General features: G+C 39.3%; 1 protein-coding gene across 3 annotated transcripts in view; it reads right to left on the bottom strand.

Annotated features, from left to right (window-relative positions):
* phf14 (PHD finger protein 14) overlaps nt 1-20,175 on the bottom strand; it is a 340,053-nt gene extending 319,878 nt beyond the window's left edge. For 2 of the 3 annotated variants that reach the window (XM_034160316.1, XM_034160317.1), the window contains exons 1-3: nt 20,052-20,175; nt 8,111-8,221; nt 5,946-6,658 (exon numbers count right to left, since the gene is read on the bottom strand). In XM_034160316.1, the coding sequence (XP_034016207.1) occupies nt 5,946-6,658; nt 8,111-8,221; nt 20,052 (825 nt within the window). In that variant the 5' untranslated portion in view covers nt 20,053-20,175. Of the gene's footprint in view, nt 1-5,945; nt 6,698-8,110; nt 8,222-20,051 lie in introns of all 3 variants that reach the window. The other variant, XM_034160315.1, reaches the window with a different exon arrangement.
* Between the last annotated feature and the right edge of the window lie 4,281 nt (nt 20,176-24,456).

The following is a 24,456-nucleotide window of genomic DNA, read 5'->3' as shown; positions in this document are numbered from 1 at the left end:
GTTCGGTTTTAATGACCGTGAATTAACGTCATCAATGAACTCTAACAGGCTTAAAACCAATTAAAAACATTTGATTCATGTTTTCATCAATTTTAATGTTCAACGGACAGATTTAAATATAAAATCTAATAAGATAATTATTAAAGGAGTCATATTGTGCAGAATCAGCCTCCAAATTCCCAAAATTCTGTTTTATAGACATTCTATAAAACATTCCTATAAGACATCCTTTTAGTCATTGTAAATGTACATACAATGAAATTTGTCTGCATTTAACCCATCCTTACAATTCGACTGTTCTCCTGATTTCAGAGCATTTTACATCACAGCTTGTTTAATGTCTCCTTGACATGTACAACCCCTGGCAAAAATTATGGAATCACCGGCCTCAGAGGATGTTCATTCAGTTGTTTAATTTTGTAGAAAAAAAAGCAGATCACAGACATGACACAAAACTAAAGTAATTTCAAATGGCAACTTTCTGGCTTTAAGAAACACTATAAGAAATCAAGAAAAAAAGATTGTGGCAGTCAGTAACGGTTACTTTTTTAGACCAAGCAGAGGAAAAAAATATGGACTCACTCAATTCTGAGGAATAAATTATGGAATCACCCTGTAAATTTTCATCCCCAAAACTAACACCTGCATCATATCAGATCTGCTCATTAGTCTGCATCTAAAAAGGAGTGAACACACCTTGGAGAGCTGTTGCACCAAGTGGACTGACATGAATCATGGCTCCAACACGAGAGATGTCAATTGAAACAAAGGAGAGGATTATCAAACTCTTAAAAGAGAGTAAATCATCACGCAATGTTGCAAAAGATGTTGGTTGTTCACAGTCAGCTGTGTCTAAACTCTGGACCAAATACAAACAACATGGGAAGGTTGTTAAAGGCAAACATACTGGTAGACCAAGGAAGACATCAAAGCGTCAAGACAGAAAACTTAAAACAATATGTCTCAAAAATCGAAAAATGTACAACAAAACAAATGAGGAACGAATGGGAGGAAACTGGAGTCAACGTCTGTGACCGAACTGTAAGAAACGCCTAAAGGAAATGGGATTTACATACAGAAAAGCTAAACAAAAGGCATCATTAACACCTAAACAGACAAAAACAAGGTTACAATGGGCTAAAGAAAAGCAATCGTGGACTGTGGATGACTGGATGAAAGTCATATTCAGTGATGAATCTTGAATCTGCATTGGGCAAGGTGATGATGCTGGAACTTTTGTTTGGTGCCTTTCCAAAGAGATTTATAAAGATGACTGCCTGAAGAGAACATGTAAATTTCCACAGTCATTGATGATATGGGACTGCATGTCAGGTAAAGGCACTGGGGAGATGGCTGTCATTACATCATCAATAAATGCACAAGTTTATGTTGATATTTTGGACAATTGAAAGGATGTTTGGGGATGATGAAATCATTTTTCAAGATGATAATGCATCTTGCCATAGAGCAAAAACTGCAAAAACATTCCTTGCAAAAAGACACATAGGGTCAATGTCATGGCATAGGGTCAATGTCAATGAGCAGATCTGATTTGATGCAGGTGTTAATTTGGGGGATGAAAATTTACAGGGTGATTCCATAATTTTTTCCTCAGAATTGAGTGATTCCATATTTTTTTCCTCTGCTTGGTCTAAAAAAGTAACCGTTACTGACTGCCACAATCTTTTTTCTTGATTTCTTATAGTGATTCTTAAAGCCAGAAAGTTGCCATTTGAAATGACTTTAGTTTTGTGTCATGTCTGTGATCTGCTTTTTTTTCTACAAAATTAAACAACTGAATGAACATCCTCTGAGGCCGGTGATTCCATAATTTTTGCCAGGGGTTGTATAAAAGAAATAACAGATCCATTTTTACCAGATTATTAAATATCCCAAATACACACAGATCTGAGGGTTTCTTTTTTTTCTTTTTTTTTTAATATACATGCAATTAATGAGCTGTTTATGTAAAAATCAGGCATGGACGTCCACATGACCCGAATCAGATTTTGATCAAATTTTCACCAATTACCCTTCAAATAGATTGATTAGGCATGGTCAAGTTGGTTTTTCCATGAGGTAAAATTTTACTTGAGTTTTGGTCAATTCAAAATTTGATGTCAAAACAGCCTGAAATCTCGTTACATTAAAATATATAGAAAAATGCCCAAATCTGAGGCAACACTGCCCATCTAGAAGCGTGTGGTTCGAAAAACAGGCTGTGGGGCATCATTAACCATCATTTAGATATCAAAGATTGTCCGTCTGTCGGAACTTTTCTGTATATTTTTTCTGTATATTTTCAAAATTCATATGTTGCCCTCCAAGGGTCAAATTCTGGATGAGTAGGGAAATTGAAAAATAGTCAATATTTGACATATCTCAGCAAATGAGGTATAATTTTGTATGGTTTTAGGTTTGGGAAGTTCATTTACGGATTAGCTGGTGTGATCCAAGGTCAAGGTCATTGAGAAATGTCAAGGTCACTGTCTCTTTTTTCCATATTTTTAACCATTTTCCATATTGAACTACCCCTCTCAGTCAGGTGGATGTCCAAATACCTGTCTTTTGTTAAATAATCAGAGATATATTTTATAAGCTTTAGAATTATACCATATATGGCCTGATTTAAACATTATCCCTTCTTGAAAAGTAAACAAATGCAAACTAACAAGAATTCTGTTCCAGGTGAGCAATTACCAAATTATCACATACACATGATTCTGGTAAGCCTTTACAAATACAAAGAAGGAATCACACCATAAATATTAAACCTTTTATCTAATATTGCAGCAATTATACAACTTTGAAGGTGAAGGTCACTCAGACACATTAAGGTGAATCATACATCAACATCTTATTTCAGGTGCTTTAATTTAATGTAAGATATCATTTGTCCACCAATGTCGAGAATAAGAGATGCATTCAGTACCATTTAAAAGCTGTGAAATTGTAACTGTATGTCTTTTATTGGCTGGTATAGTGAACTGGTTTAAGTGAAACTATGCTTGACTCAGAACTCTAAGTAAAATAGCTAGGGTCACCAGTATTGGTGTAAAAGTATGTATCCGTCTTGATGAGGAATAACATGGTACAAATGCAACACTTTGAAATAAATGAAACCATTATTTATTTTGTTCAACAGTTTACATCATACCAATCTACTTCTGTGTTGCAGTAAGCTAGAGAAAACATTTAATTTTTTTCTATGATGGCAACGTAAGTTTGACCTTGAAATGCCTCTTTACCTTGATGTTCAAAGTTAAGTAATTATGATATAGGATACAAACATCTACAACTTGTGTTATGGCTGTATGTTTGAATGATTTTAAGATCATCCAACCAACAACACAGATATACAATGAGGAAAATAAGTATTTGAAAACCCTGCGATTTTGCAAGTTCTCCCACTTCATGGAGTGGTCTGAAATTTTCATCTTAGGTGCATGTCCACTGTGAGAGACATAATCTTAAAAAAAAAAAATCCGGAAATCACAATGTATGATTTTTTAATAATTTATTTGTATGTTACTGCTGCAAGTAAGTATTTGAACACCTACCAACCAGCAAGAATTCTGGCTCTCACAGACCTGTTAATTTTTCTTTAAGAAGCCCTCTTATTCTGCACTCTTTACCTGAATTAATTGCACCTGTTTGAACTTGTTACCTGTATAAAAGACACCTGTTCACACACTCAATCAATCACACTCCAACCTGTCCACCATATCCAAGACCAAAGAGCTGTCTAAGGACACCAGGGGCAAAACTGTAGCACAAGGCTGGGATGGACTACAGGCAAGCAGCTTGGTAGAAGACAACAACTGTTATGATTATTTATTAGAAAGTGGAAGAAACACAAGATGACTATCAATCTACCTCGGTCTGGGATTCCATGCAAGATCTCACTTTGTGGGGTAAGGATGATTCTGAGAAAGCTCAGAACTACACAGGAGGACCTGGTCAATGACCTGAAGAGAGCTGGGACCAGAGTCACAAAGATGACATTAGTAACACATGATGCTGTCATGGTTTAAAATCTTGCAGGGCAGCAAGGTCCCCTGCTCAAGCCAGCACATGTCCAGGCCCAAGTTCACCAGTGACCATCTGCATGATCCAGAGGAGGCATGGGAGAAGGTCATGTGGTCAGATGAGACCAGAATAGAGCTTTTTGGAGTCAACTCCACTTACCATGTTTAGAGGATGAGAACAACCCCAAGAAAACCATCCCAACCGTGAAGCACTGGGTGGAAACATCATACTCTGGGGGTGCTCTTCTGCAAAGGGGACAGGACGACTGCACCGTATTGAAGAGAGGATGGATGAGGTCATGTATTGCAAGATCTTGGCAAACAACCTCCTTCCCTCAGTAAGAGCATTACAGATGGGTCATGGCTGGGTCTTCCACCTAATCTCATGCTCCATCTTACTCTCACTTGGGTATAGTGGTTAAGCGATGGGCTTCAGACAAGAGGATCCTCGGTTCAAAACCCAGCCAGACCGACAAAGTGCTAAGGATCCTGGAGCGAGGTCTTTAATCCCCTAGTTTCTCTCAGTGTGTAATGAGCGCTTTTGCATGGCAGCACCCTAACATCGTTGTGCAAGTGTGTCTGTGTGAATGGGTGAATGTGATGCATAATTGCAAAGCACTTTGAGCCTCTGAAGTAGATGGAAAAGTGCTACAGAAATGCAATCCATTTACCTCAATGCGTGAGCAAGACCCCAAGATACTTAAACTCTTCCACTTGGGGCAATAACTCTCCCCTGACCCAGGGGGAACAATCCACCATTTTCCGACAGAGAATCATGTTCTCAAATTTGGAGATGCTGATTCTCATTCCAGTGACTTCACACTCCGCCTCATATATTTTGCATGCTCAATCAAAACATAAATAAACACTCAGTTTGCATGTAGACAGCTTGAAGTAAAATTTATCCCAAAGACAGATTTGGATTTATGTGAAATAACTCGAGTCACATCAACTGAAAACAAATTCATGAAGAATTTTGCTGTCAACAACACGCTATAATAAGATGAAAGATTTAGTGGGGGTGTCAGCTTTTCGTATCTTTGATCATTTTAAAAAGTTGTAATTTTGGTCCTTCTCCTCGAACCAGAACCACTTGACTTTGTTCCTGATGAAGCTGTTGCACTTTAAAGTGTATCCTCACTGCAGGACGACGTTTCCATCCACGACTGGCTTAGTAGTTTCAACACAACATGGTTGTTTTCAGAATGCCACGGATCTCAAGGTAAAATCTGTAAGGACGTCTCTGGCTACTGCGTGTACGATCAGCGGCTCTCAATAAATGGGATTGGGAATTACATTTATTTTTTAATTTCAGATGTTTGGGATGAAGCTGTGAAAATGCTTGACTTCACAGGGTCATTCCATTTGAAATCACCAGACCTTCCAAGCTTGATGGTCTCAGAAGTACTTAGTTCTTTGATATTTTGTAGTCTGTGGTAGAAGAAGATAATAGCAGTTGGTTTTAGCTCAATATCTCTCTCCGTTCAGATTTTATGATTTTTAAACCCCCCATAAAATCTGAACGGAGAGAGATATTGAGCTAAAACCAACTGCTATTATCGTCTACTACCCCAGACTACAAAATATCAAAGAACTAAGTAATTCTGAGACCATCAAGCTGGGAGAGCCCTCAATGTTGGGTGATTTCAAATGAAATGACCCTACAGTATCTCGTCAAATATCTTTACAATTGATTTCAGAAACAATAAATTGTTCTGGGAAATAGGTACCTGAAATCTGACCTAGACTGCTCCAAAAAACAAGGGGGAAAATTTTTCTACAGACGGAAAAAACTGGACTTCTGGGAATTTCCGGAAGACTCAGATCATTGTGTATGAATGGCTATAATTACAAACTTTAAGGGGTTGCAATGAATGATGGTCCATCTAATAAGTTCAAGACAAGAGTAGCACTAACCTCGTTGCCCTTTTCCTGGGACATGCTGTCATTCGTCAGCTCCTCATCAAAAGCACCACTGCTCTTTGTCTTCTTCTTGGGCTTCTTCACCTCTTTGTCACTATCACTGCTGCTGTTGTTGTCATCACCATCATCTTCCTTATCTTCCTCATCATCATCTTCCTCATCATCATTGTCGTCGTCATCGCTGGCACTACCACCATCCTCTTCCTCAGTCCCTCCTTTCTGAGCAGTTGCCTTGCTTTTCCTCTTCCCAGCAGTGGGTCTCCAGTCGTTATCATCCTCACTGTCGTAGTCGTCCATCTCGTTCAGCTCCTCCATTGTTGTGAAGTCCAGCAGGGGACGGTTCCTGCGGAAATTCCATTTCTTGGGCTCAGCCTGAGAATCTTCTGTGTTCATGTTACTGGACTCTGATACTGAGGTAGTTCCACTGCTCGCAGGTGCAGCAGGTTCAGGGTCTGACGACTGCTTCTTGGGTTTGCGCCGACCCTTAGGTGGGGTCACAGTGGAAGTGTCTTTGGTGGAGCTGTCTGACGAAGGCTGCCGTTTCATTTTCTCTTCATCTTCGGTGAAGTTGTCCTCAACAGCCAGGTGTGCCTCTTCCTCATCTATACCATCGTCTGCAGAAGCGGCATTTTCAGAATCACTTTCTGAGGCTGCAACACTTGCTTTGGACCCTTCTTCATCACTGCCATTGCCTGTTCCATCTGATCCTGCCATAAAAGAACCATAAGAGGAGCAGCTATGACACTCTGGAAGATAAGAAAGTCTTGATTCTACACAAATTAATTACAACCCCAATTCCACTGAAAGGTGCTGCAGGCATCCATTTCAAAATGAGCAAATATTTGCACAAAAACAACAAAGTTTATCAGTTTGAACATTAAATATCTTGTCTTTGTGGTGTATTCAATTAAATATAGGTTGAAGAGGATTTGTAAATCATTGTATTCTGTTTTTATTTACATTTTTCACAACGTCCCAACTTCATTGGAATTGCAGTAAGTAAATTATCAAGTAAATTATCTGATGAAAGCATTTACTGTAGCTCACTTGTATTGCATTCTATAGAGAAAATGTGCAAAATTAAAGTAAAAAAAAAAACATGCTACACTGAACACAGAAGGAAAAATATGAATATGAACATAATATATAAATGTGTTTCTATGTATCATACATAAACTACTGCGCAGGAAACAAATCAGAAGAAGTCAAAATCTGTTAAATCAAACTGCTAATATTATAAACATGAAGCAGCCACACTGGAAAAATTTAAGCTAAAAAGCAATACAAGTTTCTTCTTTATCTTTTTTGAACTGAACAATGGTAGCCTCAGCTTTACCCGGCACTCATTGCTTTTTTTGGTTCTTGTTTTTGAGAGATGCTTGTTGTTTTATTGCATGCCCTTCTATTTCTACTGTTCTATGCTGCGATGTGACACTGAAATTTCCCCATTGAGGGATGAATAAAGGCTTTTCTTATCTTATCTTATCTAACTGGGATACAAAACAAACTCCTGTCATTTGGCTGCATTCCTAACACGTGCAACCGATGAGCATGTTTAAAAGAAGCACATGGGCCACACTGATCACCTTTCACCATTTTTACATAATACAGTATTTTCTGGAGTATAGTAAGTCAAACCTTTTTTCTGTATTATCAGCTCCTATTTTTCTGCATTGTTGTACTGTACTTTTTATTATTGTAATTTATTTTTTATTATTACAGTGTGTCAGCCTGATCCCATAAGATCTCAGGAGCTAAGCAGTGCGAGACCTGGTTAATACTTGGATGGGAGACCTCTTTGGAAGACCAGTGGCTGTGAGTGTTTCTCCAGGTTACACTGGAATTGCATCAGGAATGCCATCCAGCGTAAAACTTGTGCAAAAAACCAATGCAGATCTGTGGCAACCCCAAACAGAACAGGAGCAGCCGAATGGACAACAACATTTTTTATTATTACAGTTTATTATTTTGAGTGCTCTGATTCATTGAAAAGTCCAACATACAGTCATCATTACTGTCATTATTATTATTATTATTATGAATATCAATATGTGTCATTTTTCTGTTGCACTGGAGTGTAAGTCACAGGACCTAACAAAATAGCTGTTTAAAAAAAAACTGACTATTGTATGTACGGTATGTTAAAAACCTGTGGTTACCTGAGGCATCTCCCACTTCAAAGTCACTGTCGTCTGAGCTGTCGTAATCCAAGGCATCTAAGAGAGAAGCAGCAAGTGGCTTCACCTGCCGGCGCTTCAACCCACGGTCCACTAAAACAAAAACAAAAAGACAGAAGTCTGACTATCAGAAGGCTGTGAAGGAGGCAAAAGCACAATATCTGTCTCATTATTTCGAGCAGTTGTCATCGTCCCAGTGTGTTATTTCAGACTATAAACTCAGTTTTAAATCCACACACCTCTGTTTTGATGGATGCTACAACCACAACCTGTGAGGAGTTTCTTCAGATTTTTATTGACAAGGTTTCATCAGTCAGACAGAACGCTGATCAGAACTGTAATGTTGAGTTGTCTGCTCCTCGTGCACATTCTGCTGTGCTCCAGCAGTTTGAGCCCATTTCTTTTGCATCTCTTGCTGATGTTGTAAAACACATAAAATCTACAAGTTGTCCTTCAGATGTTCTTCCAGCTAAGGTGCTGAAGGAGGTTTTAACTGTTGGGGTGGGTCTCCTAACTTTTATCAATGCTTGTCTTAGATCAGGGTCTGTTCCAGCTGCTTTTAAACATGCTGTGGTTCGACCTCTTCTTAAGAAACCTCACCTGGACTTGTCAGTTTTATCTAATTTTAGACCTGTGTCTCATCTGCCATTTCTGTCTAAGGTTTTAGAAAAGGTTGTCTTTTTACAGTTACAATCATTTTTAGAAGACAATATCATCCTTGAAAAATTCCAATCTGGGTTTAGATCACGACACAGCACTGAGTCAGCACTTTTAAAAGTTCATAATGATATTACTCTGTCGGTGGATGCAGGGAATCCCACTGTGCTGGTTCTGTTGGACCTCACAGCAGCCTTTGATACTGTGGATCACACAGTACTTGTCTCCCAGTTAGAACATTTTATTGGCATTCAATGTACTGCACTTAAGTGGTTTAGATCATATTTGGCTGAAAGGAGCTTTTCCGTCATGATTGGGGACCTCTCCTCATCAACTGCTCATCTGTCTTGTGGAGTGCCGCAGGGTTCTGTCCTTGGGCCGATTCTATTTTCTTTGTACATTCTGCCATTGGGGTCAATTATAACCCAGCACAACCTGTCCTTTCATTGTTATGCAGATGATCTGCAAATTTATCTGCCTGTGAGTACTAATGGGAGTGATGCTTTGTCATCATTATTTAATTGTATTCGTGATGTAAAGCAGTGGCTGTCCCAAAACTTCCTTTTCCTGAATGATGGTAAAACTGAGATCATGGTGTGTGAGCGCTCTGGCATACCAAATGTGGTAACACCAAATTTTGGTGTTTTGGCTAACTATGTAAAACCAGCTGTCAAGAATTTGGGAGTGATATTTGACAGCTGTTTGAGGTTTGATCAACAGATAAACTCTGTTGTCAAATAGTTTTTTCCAACTTCACCTTTTGGCTAAAATAAAGCACTTCCTCAGTAGACGTGATCTTGAGACGGCCATTCATGCTTTCATCAGCTCCAGACTTGATTATTCTAATGCAATTTATTCGGGCATTAATCAGTCATCTCTTGCACGTCTCCAATTGGTGCAGAATGCTGCTGCTTGTCTTTTAACAAACACTTTCAGCTGGAGGTTTCTTCCTGTTAAAAGGGAGTTTTTCCTTCCCACTGTAGCCAAGTGCTTGCTCACAGGGGGTCGTTTTGCCCGTTGGGGTTTTACATAATTTACATAATTATTGTATGGCCTTGCCTTACAATATAAAGCGCCTTGGGGCAACTGTTTGTTGTGATTTGGCGCTATATAAAAAAAATTGATTGATTGATTGACTTTTAGACATGAGCATATTACGCCCGTCCTGTACTCACTCCACTGGCTTCCAGTTCATTTTAGAATTGATTTTAAAATTTTAATGTTTGTTTTTAAAGCTATTTATGGCCTTGCACCTCCCTGCTTGTCTGAAATTTTAACTTTGCGCACCTAGAGTAGGACATTAAGGGCATCTGGCCAGCTTTACTTAGATGTTCCAAGGTCAAGATATAAAAGCTGGGGTGATCATGCTTTCACGGTAGCTGGCCCCAGACTGTGGAATGAGCTACCTCTTGAGTTACGTACTATTCCTGACCTAGCACTTTTTAAATCTAAGTTAAAGACTTATTTATTTAAACTGGCTTTTAACACTTAGTGGGGAGGTGACATGTTCGGTTATTTTTATGTTCTTTTTTATGTGTTGTTTTAAAATTTTATTCTATATGTGTTTTATTTATGTGAATTGATGTTTTTAATGTTAAGCACTTTGGACACCAGTCGGTGCTGTAAAGCGCTTTATAAATAAATGTTGATTGATTGATTGATTGAGAAATTACAGCCATAAAAATAAGTGGTGAATTTACTGCTATGAAATTCAAATATTGAGAGGTACAACTATTTGAGTGGAACTAACAGTTTGACTGAGGGAATGAAATGCCTCAGCGCCCAGTATCTGGTTTTAACATATCAGCTGGACATTTAATGGAAATCTGACAAACTGTAATTTATGGCTAAATGTCAAAACAATTTTTAGCATGATTTTTAAACACCTAAAAGAAATTCACTAATGAAACTTTTCATCAATTTAATGACTAAGAGGCATCCAGGACATACAGCTCTGGCCAGAAATTCACATACACTTATCATGGGCATGAACACCATGGTAATTTTGGGCTTTTAATAATGTTGTTGAACTATTTTTTTTTTTTTTTTTGCCAGAGTAGAATGACTGTACAGCATACATAATTAATGACTAAAAAACAAGAACACAAATTTGAATTAATTTTCAATCTTCTGTAATCCACTTGCTTGGTCGTAAAGGTTGCCTCAAATGACCTCTGGGCATAAGTGCTTAAGTGAACTTTTGTCTTAATATCTGCTCATTTATTGCAAGTCATATTGTCACTGGGACGACACAGTGGCTTCATGGTTTGCACGACTGTAAGAAGGTACTGGGATCACTTCCCGGCTGGTCCTTTCTGTGTGGGTTTGCATGTTCATGTGGCTTCCCTCCAGGTGTTCCGGATTCCTCCCAGGTTTGGTGAACATGTGCTAAAACTTACGTGGATTTCCCACTGAAATGTGGTGTATGCCAAAACCCAGAAACTGGAAACACTGTGTCGTCGCTGCTGATACAGTGTTCCACGGTTCTGAGCAGTGAATATGTCCTTCTTCCGAAAGGACATATTCACTGCTCAGCCTCGGCTAACATGTCCTTCTTCCGAAGGACATATTCACTGCTCAGCCTCGGCTAACTTTTTAGCACACATTTTCAGCAACAACTTAGTTCATTTTTCGGAAAATCCCTGCTCGACAAACAGACAATTCGAACCAGAGAGCCGGGTAGAAATTTGCAGCTACCCACAGCTAGAACACTGCGTGAGAGAGCTCTCTCAAACAGCCCGGCTTCAAAAACCTCCCCCTCTCCTCCTTCCACTCTGCAGTAAACAAGTAGAGCGCAAACAGCAGTTGAGAGGATTCGTAGTGGCTCTTTTCCGGTATCGGAAAATGTCACCGGTTGGATGGGAATTTTCTGATATGTGAATTACGTTGATGGGATCGGCTCGGTTCTATCCCTAGACTGCACGCTGCAGTTTGTCTGAAGCCCATTGCAACAAAAGTCATCAACACAACAAACTTATTCCAGTATCTAAAACAGAGGCATCCAGCTTAGTGGGAGAAATGCCCCGCTTTACGAGGGGAACAGCAAGACCGCGACAACAAACAAGCTAAAAAGCAGATTACTATGGTGGAATCTTTAACTCAAGGCACCGCGTATGATAAGAAAGGAGCACAATGGAGATCGATCACTGAAGCAGTCGCTTTGCACATCGCTACCATATGTGGTACCGATATATACAGTGGAAAAGACTGGGTTTGTCCATTTGTGAAAACTATTAACCCCAGGGATGTGCTACCTAGCCACAAGTATTCTGCTGAAGTTGTTTTGCTCCATCTGTACAACAGTCCTCGTGAGAAAATTAGCAAAGTTCGAGAGGCTGTCATTTTATTCTGCAATGACAGACTTGTGTTCCAGGGGAACTATGCAGCAATACGTGTCTGATGGTGCACTTTATCAACAACGGCTGGCCTCTGTGGATTATCTGCCTCCAAACAGCATACTTTCCTGAGGATCATAATTAATTATCTGTCATAATTGTGTTGATGAACCAGTCACCATTTGTTTTATTATACATCTGTGTAGTTAATAAATAAAATAATCTTTACAGACGATTCGCTCGCACGCGCATGTGAAAGAAGGAAAAAAGAAACTCTCCGCTGCCTGCTGTGGGGCTGCTGCTCGCTCTTCCCCCAAAAACTCTGTCATAATTGTTAAATAAAGGAGAAAAGGGACATAAGTCCTGCTTACAGGCTGGCTACCAGAGACAGGACATGTTCACATCCAACTCAGTCAAACTCCACTACATATTCAGTCCCTGATTGGTCATCACAGCGCGGCAAGATGAAAAAGTTCAGATTTTTCAACTTGGGAAGGAGGGCAACGTGACGCAACATTGCACCACAAACGCGCCAATCTCTTAAAATCGCTTCATTCGTGTCGCTTCATTCGCTATGTGTTGCGTGGCTTGGCGCCACAATGAGTCCTTCCATAGGGATTACATGGCAACCTGTCGCTGCAGTCACTCACGTCGCGCCCAGTGTGAACACGGCATAACAATAAGTCATATAAATTAATCATTTCTGGTAGTCCATCTGAACAGACTAAATGGTTTATCATCCCCACCCGCATGCTAAAATCAGTCCTTATCAATTTTTTTGTTGTTGTTTTATTTTTGGTAAATTTCATTTACAGCAGTACATCTGATGCAAGAACCGGCACATCCGCTAGGTGGCGAGTACCCTTTGGCCAAAGACACTCGAAGTTTACAGAGCCAAGCCCAGAACTTGCCATTTGTTGTCACTGACAACCACAGTTGCACTGTGTCACTCACACAGGATGCATGTTTATCATGCTACTAGTGTGCAGCATACTGACCATATTCAACATGGAAAAAGACTGATTTTAAAAATAGCCATTATTTTCAGTTCCTCACTTGGTATACAGGTGCCGTATGTCGTTTTTCAGGTTTGAAATGACAATATACGTACCTATTTCTAATAAAAAAAATCCACCCGCCATCACCACTTTTTCCTGATGTCAAGGATGATAAACTTTTTTTTTTTTTTTTTTTTTTTTTTTTTTAAATGGGGCCTAACGAAAACTTCACGGTCTCATAGTGATTCATGAAATATAACTAACTGACCTATAGGAAGCTTTCTTATAACTTAGCTGGTTTCCGGTTACATAACCAACAATTATGAATGACAGAACACTAAGTTAACCAGCTTAGATTTGCGATACAGGCCATATTCTTCAGTCGCTCCGCCCATCCTTTATTCTCATCCTCCATTTTATAAATACACTCTTAATAATTTGTGTTTAAAGCACTTTGAATTAAAAGTGCTGTACATGGGTTATGAAAAGAATTAAAAATACACAAAACCAAGACAAATTCATTGCTATTTTGTATTATCCTAACAAGAATAATGAAGGTGGCATATCCATTTGATATGTTTTTGAACCAATAAGCCACAGTTACTATGAATGGATGATTTTATTAAATGCATTCATATTTCTCCACAAAATGCACATATGTATACAATAAACACAAACACACCGTTTGTGTGTATGCTTAAGTGTGTGTCTGTTTGATCTTTGGGTTGATAAAGTTCAGAATTACAAAAGAAAAGAAAAAACATTTTTGAAATGTAGACCAGTATATGTTTCAATGTTATTCATGTCCCAATAGTGATGTCTTTGTGTTTTATTCCTCTCATTAGACACAGAATGGCATTAAGGATCCCCACAAGGATCGTGCCATTGGAGTTTGCTAGAAAGTTGTCGCTGCTTTTTCCTATAGCTGGAAAAAAAAAAAAAAAGAAGAGAGTTGGGTAAAGCACAGTCAGAGCTTCGCCTATCCCATCAGCTAACAACGGAGTCCACAACCAGGTGGGGCTCCCGCCACAAAATGATTGAGTGAATCCTGGAACAGGAGAAGGCTATAGCCTGTGTCCTGGGGTATGAAAAGCCACCATCTTGTGCCCTATTGGCAAGACATTGAGGTTTTGGAGACGGTAAATAAGGCAGTCAAACCACTGCAAGACTTTACTGATGCGCTGTCAGGGGAAATAAATGTATCTCCTATATTAATAACAAATTTCCATTTGTTTGAAACCAGTCTTTTGCAGCTTGAGGAAGATGACACAGAGCTTACTAAACAATAAAAAGGAACATACTGGGATACCTTGATGAAAAGTACAGTGACCCTGTAAAGGATGAACTGTTGGACATGGCCTGTCTGATGGACCCAAGGTTCCGGACAACCTACATTGACCCAGACAAGGTGGAACAAGTCAAAAGAAGAGCTATCAATGAACTACTGTCTTTCCCCAATGACATAAGTTCACCACAGCCTGGTCCAGTTGTGCAGGTGGACCAAGAAGAGGCAAGGCCTCAGCCAAACCCCAAGAGGAAAATAATTTTAGCAACCTTCTTCAAGAGGAATCATGCGCCAACCTCTGACCAGTCAGACACAGTTAAAATAGAGACTGAACTAGCAGCCTATCTCCTATCACCAGAGACAGACCCCGACACTGATCCACTCCAGTGGTGGAAGAGTCATGAATCCAACTTCTCAAGGCTCAGTAACCTGGCCAAGACCTCTCTATCCCTGCAACAAGTGCCCCATCTGAGAGGGTTTTCAGTGTGGAAGGAGGAGTTGTTACATGCAGCAGGGCATGCCTCAAGCCAGAGGCAGTGGACAGGCTGGTTTTCCTTGCCAAAAATGTATAATTATAGACAAGCACAAACCTCATGTCCTGCACCTCAACCAAAATGATTTTTTTCATATATGCAGGGATACAAGTGGCACTGTTTATCTTTTAAAACAAAGTTTAATAAAAGTTTTAAGTTTGCACTTTATTTATTTGCATACAATGTGCTATGCGACAGTTTTGTTTTTTTACAGTATTTTATTCAAGACAGGAGATCTGCCTCACAGAAAAGGCTATTTAGTTGTTGGAAAATTAATTCTATCCAAAGTGCAATTTATATCTGTTAGAAAGAGACTTCATAAAATTTTTGAATTTTGCAAAGAGTAAGATGCAATGCATGTTCATGAGGCATGTGAATGTCATTACTGACAATGATTCGATACACACCTCGATACACTACCAGCAATACGATACATATAGCAATACATGACAATACGATGCAATACGATTCACCCCTGTTCCCGATTCGATATTATTTCATGGCGATTCAGTTCCTCACAATGCGATACGATGCAATTTGGTGCAAATACGATTAATGATGGGTATTGATAAGATTTTATCGATATCGATGCCATTATCGATTCTGCTTTTCGATCCGTTTTGTTATCGATTCCCTTATTAATACCGCTTGTGAATTTTCTGTGTACTACAAGTAGGCTTTACAGGTTTTCTATGTCAACAACATTTTATTGAGTCTTAAAGTGAATAAATATGAAATTGGTCACTGGATCCTTGATCTCTGGATATCAAAAAAATAAAAATAAAAATCAATAAAAACTGTACAAAAGCATTTCCTTTCAGATATTAATGACATAAATGTAACTCCATAGCCTCTGAACTGAGCTCTTGCGGCCGGCTGCACGTCAGGATGTAATTAATAAAAATGCTGGGCATCTCATTTTGGGGGAAAAATAAAACGGTTTTGGTCTGTTGTAATGTATTGATTGTAATATAACATTTGGATAGAGGTGTCATTTGATTTAAAACAGCGATTCACTCTGAAGTTATTAATTCTTACCAAAATCTGCACAGCTCTTTGGAGTTGAGCACGTAGTCCCACAAAACAGAGGATATTATTATTATTATTTCCTTTACCTGATGGACAACTTCAGTTTACACACCGGCTGGTGCTCACGGCAGTGGACTTGCAACTTCTGAAAACCAGTGAACAGTGGGTCGAAGTGCTGCTTCATTGTTTTAAGCTTCAAGCAGACCTGTTGCAGTCTGCAATCAATGTTACAGAAATAACCATTTTCTCAATAAACACCCTAAAAAAAAACGGCTCCTCTGGTGTCCCAAACCACCTGTGGTGCATTCAATGTGCCTCAGAAAAAAAAATAATAATAATCAATGCAAGCAGGCAGTGAGTGATGCAACACGATTCAACCCGTCAACTGAATCTATGCACTCGCATCATGCACGTTTCTACCTAGATACCAATTCATATCGATTAGTCTCCGCATGCCTAATGTTCACGCCATGCATCCCTGTAAGTTGTGGCATTGTTTGCAGATAGAGAATAAAAAATGTCATTGTTGTGTATTTTTCTTCATATTCAGTACTAAGAGAATTCCTTGTTAACGTTTTTGAAAATGGTGCAGCTCTCAATGTGAATGTAAACAAGTCTGTCTCCTTTCAAACTACAAAGTGTATTTTCTTTTAAAACAAAAGAAGAGCCGGCACTTTAATTCAAGGAGGGAAATAGGGGTGACTTTTGTTAGTTTTTGATCAAATAAAAGTAAAACTTGTTTTGAGTTATCTGTCATTTGCACTTATTGCTTTCTTTAAAAAAAAAAAAAAAAAATCAGACAAAATTGAAAATCAATTTTTACAGAGATTTTATAGAGATTTTATTTTTAGGCCATATCGCCCAGCCCTAGTTTTAAAGGAAAAGAGACTTTGTGGTTTGGTCGAGAAAAATAAGTGGGGATTAAACAAGAGAATTAATACACTGTATATGACTGTTTTAGATATGCTGAGATAAATCAATAAAATGTTGATAAACATTAGTGTCCTAATACATGCATAATATGCACTAGTACATACCTGCTCATTTGATTTAAAGCCTGTTCAGGCAAAGTGTTGCTGAATGAGTCCAGGGAAGGAATATCATGAAGAGATAATTTACTTACATTAACCCTGATTTTGGTCTGCACACAGAAAGGGTAAACTTGGTATGGAACAAACTTCTCATTTTTCGCACATGCGCAGATAGTGAATATACAAATGTGATGCGGGGTAATCTCAGTACATGACAACAGGTTTAGCATATGTACTACAGTGTTTTCAGCTGTTCTCAGGGGCTTTGTGTAGACACATATTTCTTGAAATAGTCCAGTGAGGACAGAACACTTTTTGAAAGTGACAATGAAAAAGTTCGCAGAGTTCTCCCCAGACAATGGCATTGCGCCATCATAGTCTCATCGCAGCACTGTTCTCTGGCATCATCTCAAGATGTTTTTTTTTTTTATTATTCAACAGGGTTCAACACTGCCATTTGCCCGCTGGTCCAGCGCCAATTTAGCCCACTCTCGAGCCACTACGATTTATAAAATGAGGGCCTACTCGGGCCCCTACAAATATTCACAAAATTCTGTTTATTTTATTTTTTCCGGCAGCAAATTTTAATTTCTTCACATCTCTGTGTCATCCTACTTCAGCCATGTTTGTTTTTGTCTTGAGCATGCTCCGGTGAGCAAACGAGATTAGCTGCACAATCAATGGGTCCAAGCCTGACGATTTACCCAGATGGACAACAAATATGAGTAAATTAAGTACTCTTATTTATTTTTTGTTGGTTTCTTGAGGCATTTTGTAAATGCAGAAATGCGCACCGACCTCAAAATGTGCCCCAGTAAAATAAATCAAGCGCACCCTGTCTTCTTCTATATGGTATTTTACAGCAGCCGGCATCCTTATTGTGTTGCTGCTACCTTCTGCATCAGTCCGTTATAGCAGTACTAAATCCTCTTGATCAGTTCAGTGTCTTCCAAGTATTTAAAAAGCCAACACTTCCCCCTCCAACTTGATTTTATGTCTAAAATACTTCCTACAGAAACTTCTTCCAGGCCTGTTTTTCTAAATTCTAAGAGAAACTCTTGCCTTTCCCTGGAATATTTATTACAATACAAGTGGATATCCCTAATTGACAAAGGAATGGCCTCAATAAGGTATTGCCGACTCCTGGATGAACCTGTTCCAATACTACTGATGGCTGACACAGAGTCAATTCAATATGCACTGTATTTTATTAAATGCATTTAAAGTAATATGTGTGATGTTACTGCCTAAGCTTTCTTTAATCAAATCTATGATAGAAATATACATGGAACTGTTTTAGTTTCAATAAATGTTGTGAGCTCATGATTTGGGTGCTATTGTGAGCTGAAGTACCTGATTGTCCAATATTTTGGAAACATGACGAAAACGTGCTGCCTCAGGTGATAATTGCCAACAGCACCGCTACACTAAAAATTTCTGAGGAGAACCCTGGACAGTATAAGCAAAGTTCTGTATCCCTGCGGACAATTTCCCTCGTCAGTATGGCGGGGAACAACAAAAAAGTCCATCAGGAGATTAAATTAAATTAACATCAATATATGGGGGGGGGGGGGGTATGTGTGGGTGTGCTAATCAGGTTATTGTAAATTTGAGATTCTAAATAGTTCCACAAGAGTTCAACCATCTAGTTTTTTTTTTTTTTTTACACAGATTTTAAACAAAGTTGAGTAATTATCATTCCAGCACCAGAACAGTGTATTTTTCTAGTGCCAGTGTTGCAGACTGAATGCCACCCACCATAGATCAGTCCCCCTGCCTTCACAGCGCATGCTTCATTTCGGAGAGCCAGCAGCAATTCACCAATTATTGCCTCTTTTCTGCTTAAAACTGCACTGCAGTAACCATCTATCTCAACGACAGATCTCTGAAGCTTTTGTACAACAATCATTTCCACATAAATTCAGCATTAACCTATTTCATAATAAAAGATGGAGGACAGGTCAGAGCGCGACACCAGCGCATCTGAGTCTGAGTCTCGACACCCAAACCATTCAAAGGGATTCATGTAATTTTTAACCACAAAGTAAAACCTCTTAAATAATTCTAAAGTCAGTTTTAAGCAGAAATGATGTAACAATCTGTTAATCGCTGCTCATGCTCTGAAATGACACATGCGCAGTGAAGGCGGGGTGTCCGGTGTGTGTGTGTGTGTGTGTGTGTGTGTGAGTGTGAGTGTGAGGGGCGACGACCATTCAATCTGCGGCACCGGAAATATTGCCAGCTGGGAGTTGTGATCACGGAACTTCAGTTTGACGCTGACTGCCACTGGACTGGTGGCATTGCTGGTGTAGTTTAAATTCAGGTTAGGATATGGTTAGCATATATTCTACTGGATATATTTTTCCATTGGGTGTGAAAATATGAGTAATACAGCCAGAAAAAAAGAATGACGATTATTGTATGAGCAAATGTAAAGTCAGGTACTGCCAAAAGGAAAACAATAACTGACTATGTAAAAATAGGATATTAACTGGTAGTTTTGTAATGTAAAACGAATATATCCAGATTATTTTGAAAATAGCTGGCTTCCAAGTTGAACTCTTTAATCCACAAATCTAGATGTGATGCTGACCAAATTATAAAGAGCAGCGACTTGATGGGTAATCATAAAGCTGTGCAGACTTCATTTTTTTTTAAAGCCACAACATGTTTCATTGAAAAAATGTCAGCGTTGATTCCGCTAAATAAAAGGTATGTGTCACGTTTAATGCCGTTGTTGTGAGTCGCTCCCCCTCTAGGCCACCGTACAGGCCAAACTAAGTCAATCTGAGTAGCTATTATGCAGGTTATTTCTTTATGTGACACCTTAAATTAAAAGGAGAGAACGCACCAGAAATTCTTCCTATAAGAACACAGAAACAGCGAGTGAAACGCTACCGGCTTCATTAGCTAACACTCCGCATAAAGCCCAGCTGGGCTAAGCTAATAAGCTAGCAGCTAAAGAGGTGCAGTAAAATATTGTTGGCGAGGTACGAAACAGTTCTGAAGAACCTGTGCGTAACCGACAACGGAAATAGAAGAAGGTTACACTTACTCAAAGGTTCGTACTCAGTACAAAGAAGAATACAGCTCTCGGTTTAGTAGCGTGTCATGTGGACAATTGAAAACAGCAGTGACGTAACACGACTGGATGTAGTTGCTATAGGGACGTATTTGAGGTGGGGGAGAATCTTCTTCTTCTTCTTCTTCTGCTTCTTCTTCTTCTTCGTCTTTTATGTTTCGGGCAGACTAGACGCCTCCAGGCGTATTGCTGCCTTTCACAGGTTGCTGACAGTACTACGCTGATTTACTCAAATCTTTAGATGGAGATTTGTGCAGTAAATGAATGATACAACAGTGGCCACAACTTCATCTCTGTGGCCATCTGGGCCAAGAAGTCTTCAGAGATATTTTTTCAATGCCTAACTCAGTGATTCTTTATAGAGGCGCCCTCTCTCCACTTTATAAGTGACACACTCCATCAAGACATGCTTTACAGTTTCTTCTTTTCCACACAAGTAGAGCGCATTAGTCCTTTTCCCAATCAAACACAGGTCAGGAGTAGAGGCGGGCGGATCGATCCTAATATTGATAATATCAATACCAATGCTGGTATTGATATTGAACGATCCTAGTGTAAAAAGATCGATACTCAAGCTTTTTTTTCTCTCCCACACGCACTCACTGCTGCACACGCAGATTCATCAAAGTCTACTCTCTGTCTGTAAGGGCAGTGCTGCGCTGTGTCACACAACACGGAGCAGCGCACCCTTGTATTGTGGTTTGTCAGCCCTCTACCTTTGGAGATTTTGTTTTAAGTTGTGTTGAGTGATAATTTTTTAAACAAAAATGTTGATTGTGATAATAAAATATTTTGTTGTCACATATAATGTTTGGCGAAATTCTATCCTAGGTCTTTTGGATCCTTTGGATCTACACTCAACAAAAATATAAACGCAACACTTTTGGTTTTGCTCCCATTTTGTATGAGATGAACTCAAAGATCTAAAACTTTTTCCACATACACAATATCACCATTTCCCTCAAATATTGTTCACAAACCAGTCTAAATCTGTGATAGTGAGCACTTCTCCTTTGCTGAGATAATCCATCCCACCTCACAGGTGTGCCATATCAAGATGCTGATTAGACACCATGATTAGTGCACAGGTGTGCCTTAGACTGCCCACAATAAAAGGCCACTCTGAAAGGTGCAGTTTTGTTTTATTGAGGGGGGATACCAGTCAGTATCTGGTGTGACCACCATTTGCCTCATGCACTGCAACACATCTCCTTCGCATAGAGTTGAAGAGAACACCTCTCCAACGTGCCAAACGCCAGCGAATGTGAGCATTTGCCCACTCAAGTCGGTTACGACGACGAACTGGAGTCAGGTCGAGACCCCGATGAGGATGACGAGCATGCAGATGAGCTTCCCTGAGACGGTTTCTGACAGTTTGTGCAGAAATTCTTTGGTTATGCAAACCAATTGTTTCAGCAGCTGTCCGAGTGGCTGGTCTCAGACGATCTTGGAGGTGAACATGCTGGATGTGAAGGTCCTGGGCTGGTGTGGTTACACGTGGTCTGCGGTTGTGAGGCTGGTTGGATGTACTGCCAAATTCTCTGAAACGCCTTTGAAGATGGCTTATGGTAGAGAAATGAACATTCAATACACGAGCAACAGCTCTGGTTGACATTCCTGCTGTCAGCATGCCAATTGCACGCTCCCTCAAATCTTGCAACATCTGTGGCATTGTGCTGTGTGATAAAACTGCACCTTTCAGAGTGGCCTTTTATTGTGGACAGTCTAAAGCACACCTGTGCACTAATCATGGTGTCTAATCAGCATCTTGATATGGCACACCTGTGAGGTGGGATGGATTATCTCAGCAAAGGAGAAGTGCTCACTATCACAGATTTAGACTGGTTTGTGAACAATATTTGAGGGAAATGGTGATATTGTGTATGTGGAAAAAGTTTTAGATCTTTGAGTTCATCTCATACAAAATGGGAGCAAAACCAAAAGTGTTGCATTTATATTTTTGTTGAGTATATGAAGCTTAAATATGAAAAAGTATCGGTATCAATATCGGCGATACTGGGCCTGTATTTACTTGGTATCGGATCAATACCAAAATTACCGGTATCACCCACCTCTAGTCAGGAGCCAGGCCACAATGTCCCAGCCTTAATCTGGGAAAAAAATCACTTGCTCGGACCTGCTTTTCACCCAGCTGGTGTCTCCCCTTGCAGGCCACCATGCTACAGTACTCCAAGATCCTGTTGTTGTTGTTGTTGTTGTTGTTCTTCTTCTTCTTCTTCTTCTTCTTCTTCTTCTTCTGCTGCTGCTGTCGAATGTACTTGGCGGTTTGCAAACCAACACAGTGCATTACCGCCACCAACTGTTTGGGTGTGGAGCACTAATGGAGTCTGAAGTACCCTATTCACCTTATGCCTCTGTTATAAAAGTGGGCGGGACTGCATAAGGTGAATATGAAAAAGGTAATGTGGAGATGAGGGAGGGGAAATTACAATTAGAGTGCCTTAATTGAGAGAGAGTGGCTTCAACTCAGAATATGGCACCATTTTTGGTTCCAATTGTGCTGAACTACTGAATGGCCTTTAATGTTTTCAACATTTTTTAAATCATTTAACCACATACAGCAACACATCCAAGTACTGGTGCTATCAGAATAAATATAACAATAGTTAAGCTATCAAATTTACATAAATTTACAATTCTTGATGATTTATTTAATTAATTTAAAGCCTGATTTACGCAGCTGCAGCTCTGTAACTCTGTGTCATGCAATGACGTGCATGACAGTTTTCAAGTTCTCCGTCTCTGGATTATGCTTTATTATGGACTAATTTGACCCTCAACAAGCTTTTCTGTCTACAATCATCACCTCCAAATCAAAGGTAAACTGTACATTTACCTATTTTACCGACTTCGTGGTGTAAATGTGTGGACTTTTCTGATCCATTTGTAATCAGCGTGCGCACTGCAAAAACTAAGATATGATGGCAGACGAAGGAGTAAAAGCAGAAAAGTGTCAAATCACAGCCTTTGTGTCTGATTTAACAGGTGCACGTCAGGCTTCAGGTCTGAGTCTGAGCATGATGTGAAAAAATAAATGGCCGGTTTTTTAATCAGGGAAATGACTCTGGTCCCACTTTCCTCAAATTGGTGAGTGTCAGAGCACTGAACTTTAATTTGTACCTTTGTTACTGTGCACCTCCAGACTGCTCTGGGTTTTTAATGGAAATACATTGCGATCAGACAGGACATTTTATCCGATGTGAGTGAAAATCCGTTGTACAAAATCCGTTATATGTAAGGATTAAACAACGAGAAGCCATGCATTATACAGTTTGAATGCACGACACGGAGTCTAAAACACCACGATGCGAAGCGGAATGGTGTTTCTCTGCGAAGTGCATTCATACCGTATAATGCACAGCATTGAGTTGTTTAATCTGCTTGTACCATGGTCCCACACAGTGAGCTAACACACAAATATTTATTTAAGTTAACAGAACTTGATAAAAATGCATAAGTATTTGGGACTATTTTATGCCATTCTCAAGATATTTTCATCCTTGGCAACCGTTCTCTTCTTCTTTCCCGTCTTCAATCTTGTCCAGTTCGTCCAATGTTAAATCTTTATGCCGTTGCTTTTGCTGTTCTTCTCGTTTGTTCTCCTCCTCTTCCCATTCCTAAAACATTTTATTTTGGCAAAAAATATTAAAATTCACTTGGAAATCTGTTTTATCACGTTTCTGTCATTCACCTGTCAAAACACAACTGATTTGCGCGTTGGTGTGGTGACAACCAGATCGGAGTGATATTACAGTGACTTAACTCGCCAAACTATGTGGCGTATACATGAAAATAATGCATGCCAGTTAGACATGGAATTCTCACTGACCATGGTTTATTACATGGAAAACAATACAAAAAGTTTAGGACTGTTTTTGTCCGGTTACTGTGAATATCTGGTTTATATACGATGACGGTTTAGGTGGGTTTTACTGTACATGACTGAACAATAAATGTACCTCTCAAAATTTCCATCCCACACAGCTGACTTTATTTTCCCAAATTTTTATTCTGTTCAGATCTGAAGGGAATCTGTGCATCTTGAACCCCTTGCTGTGTCTATTTGTGCATCCAAATGCACAACAACCCAGCATTTTCAGCGAATAAATAAATCAAATAGCTGCATTTACATGCAGACAGATTAACAGCGAACCATAAGTCACATGACTGTTTTTTTTTGGACTCATCATGTCGCCACTCTCTCAATTAAGGCACACTAATTACATTGTACTATATTCTCTTCCTTTTAAATATGGTAAATGGACTGCATATATATATATATATATATATATATATATATATATATATATATATAGCGCTTTTCCATCTGCATCAGATGCTCAAAGTGCTTTACACG

Source organism: Thalassophryne amazonica, chromosome 20, assembly GCF_902500255.1.
Source record: "Thalassophryne amazonica chromosome 20, fThaAma1.1, whole genome shotgun sequence".
Classification (NCBI taxonomy): Eukaryota; Metazoa; Chordata; class Actinopteri; order Batrachoidiformes; family Batrachoididae; genus Thalassophryne; species Thalassophryne amazonica.
Note: the sequence above shows the minus strand (reverse complement) of the source record. Positions and strands in the feature narration are given on the sequence as shown.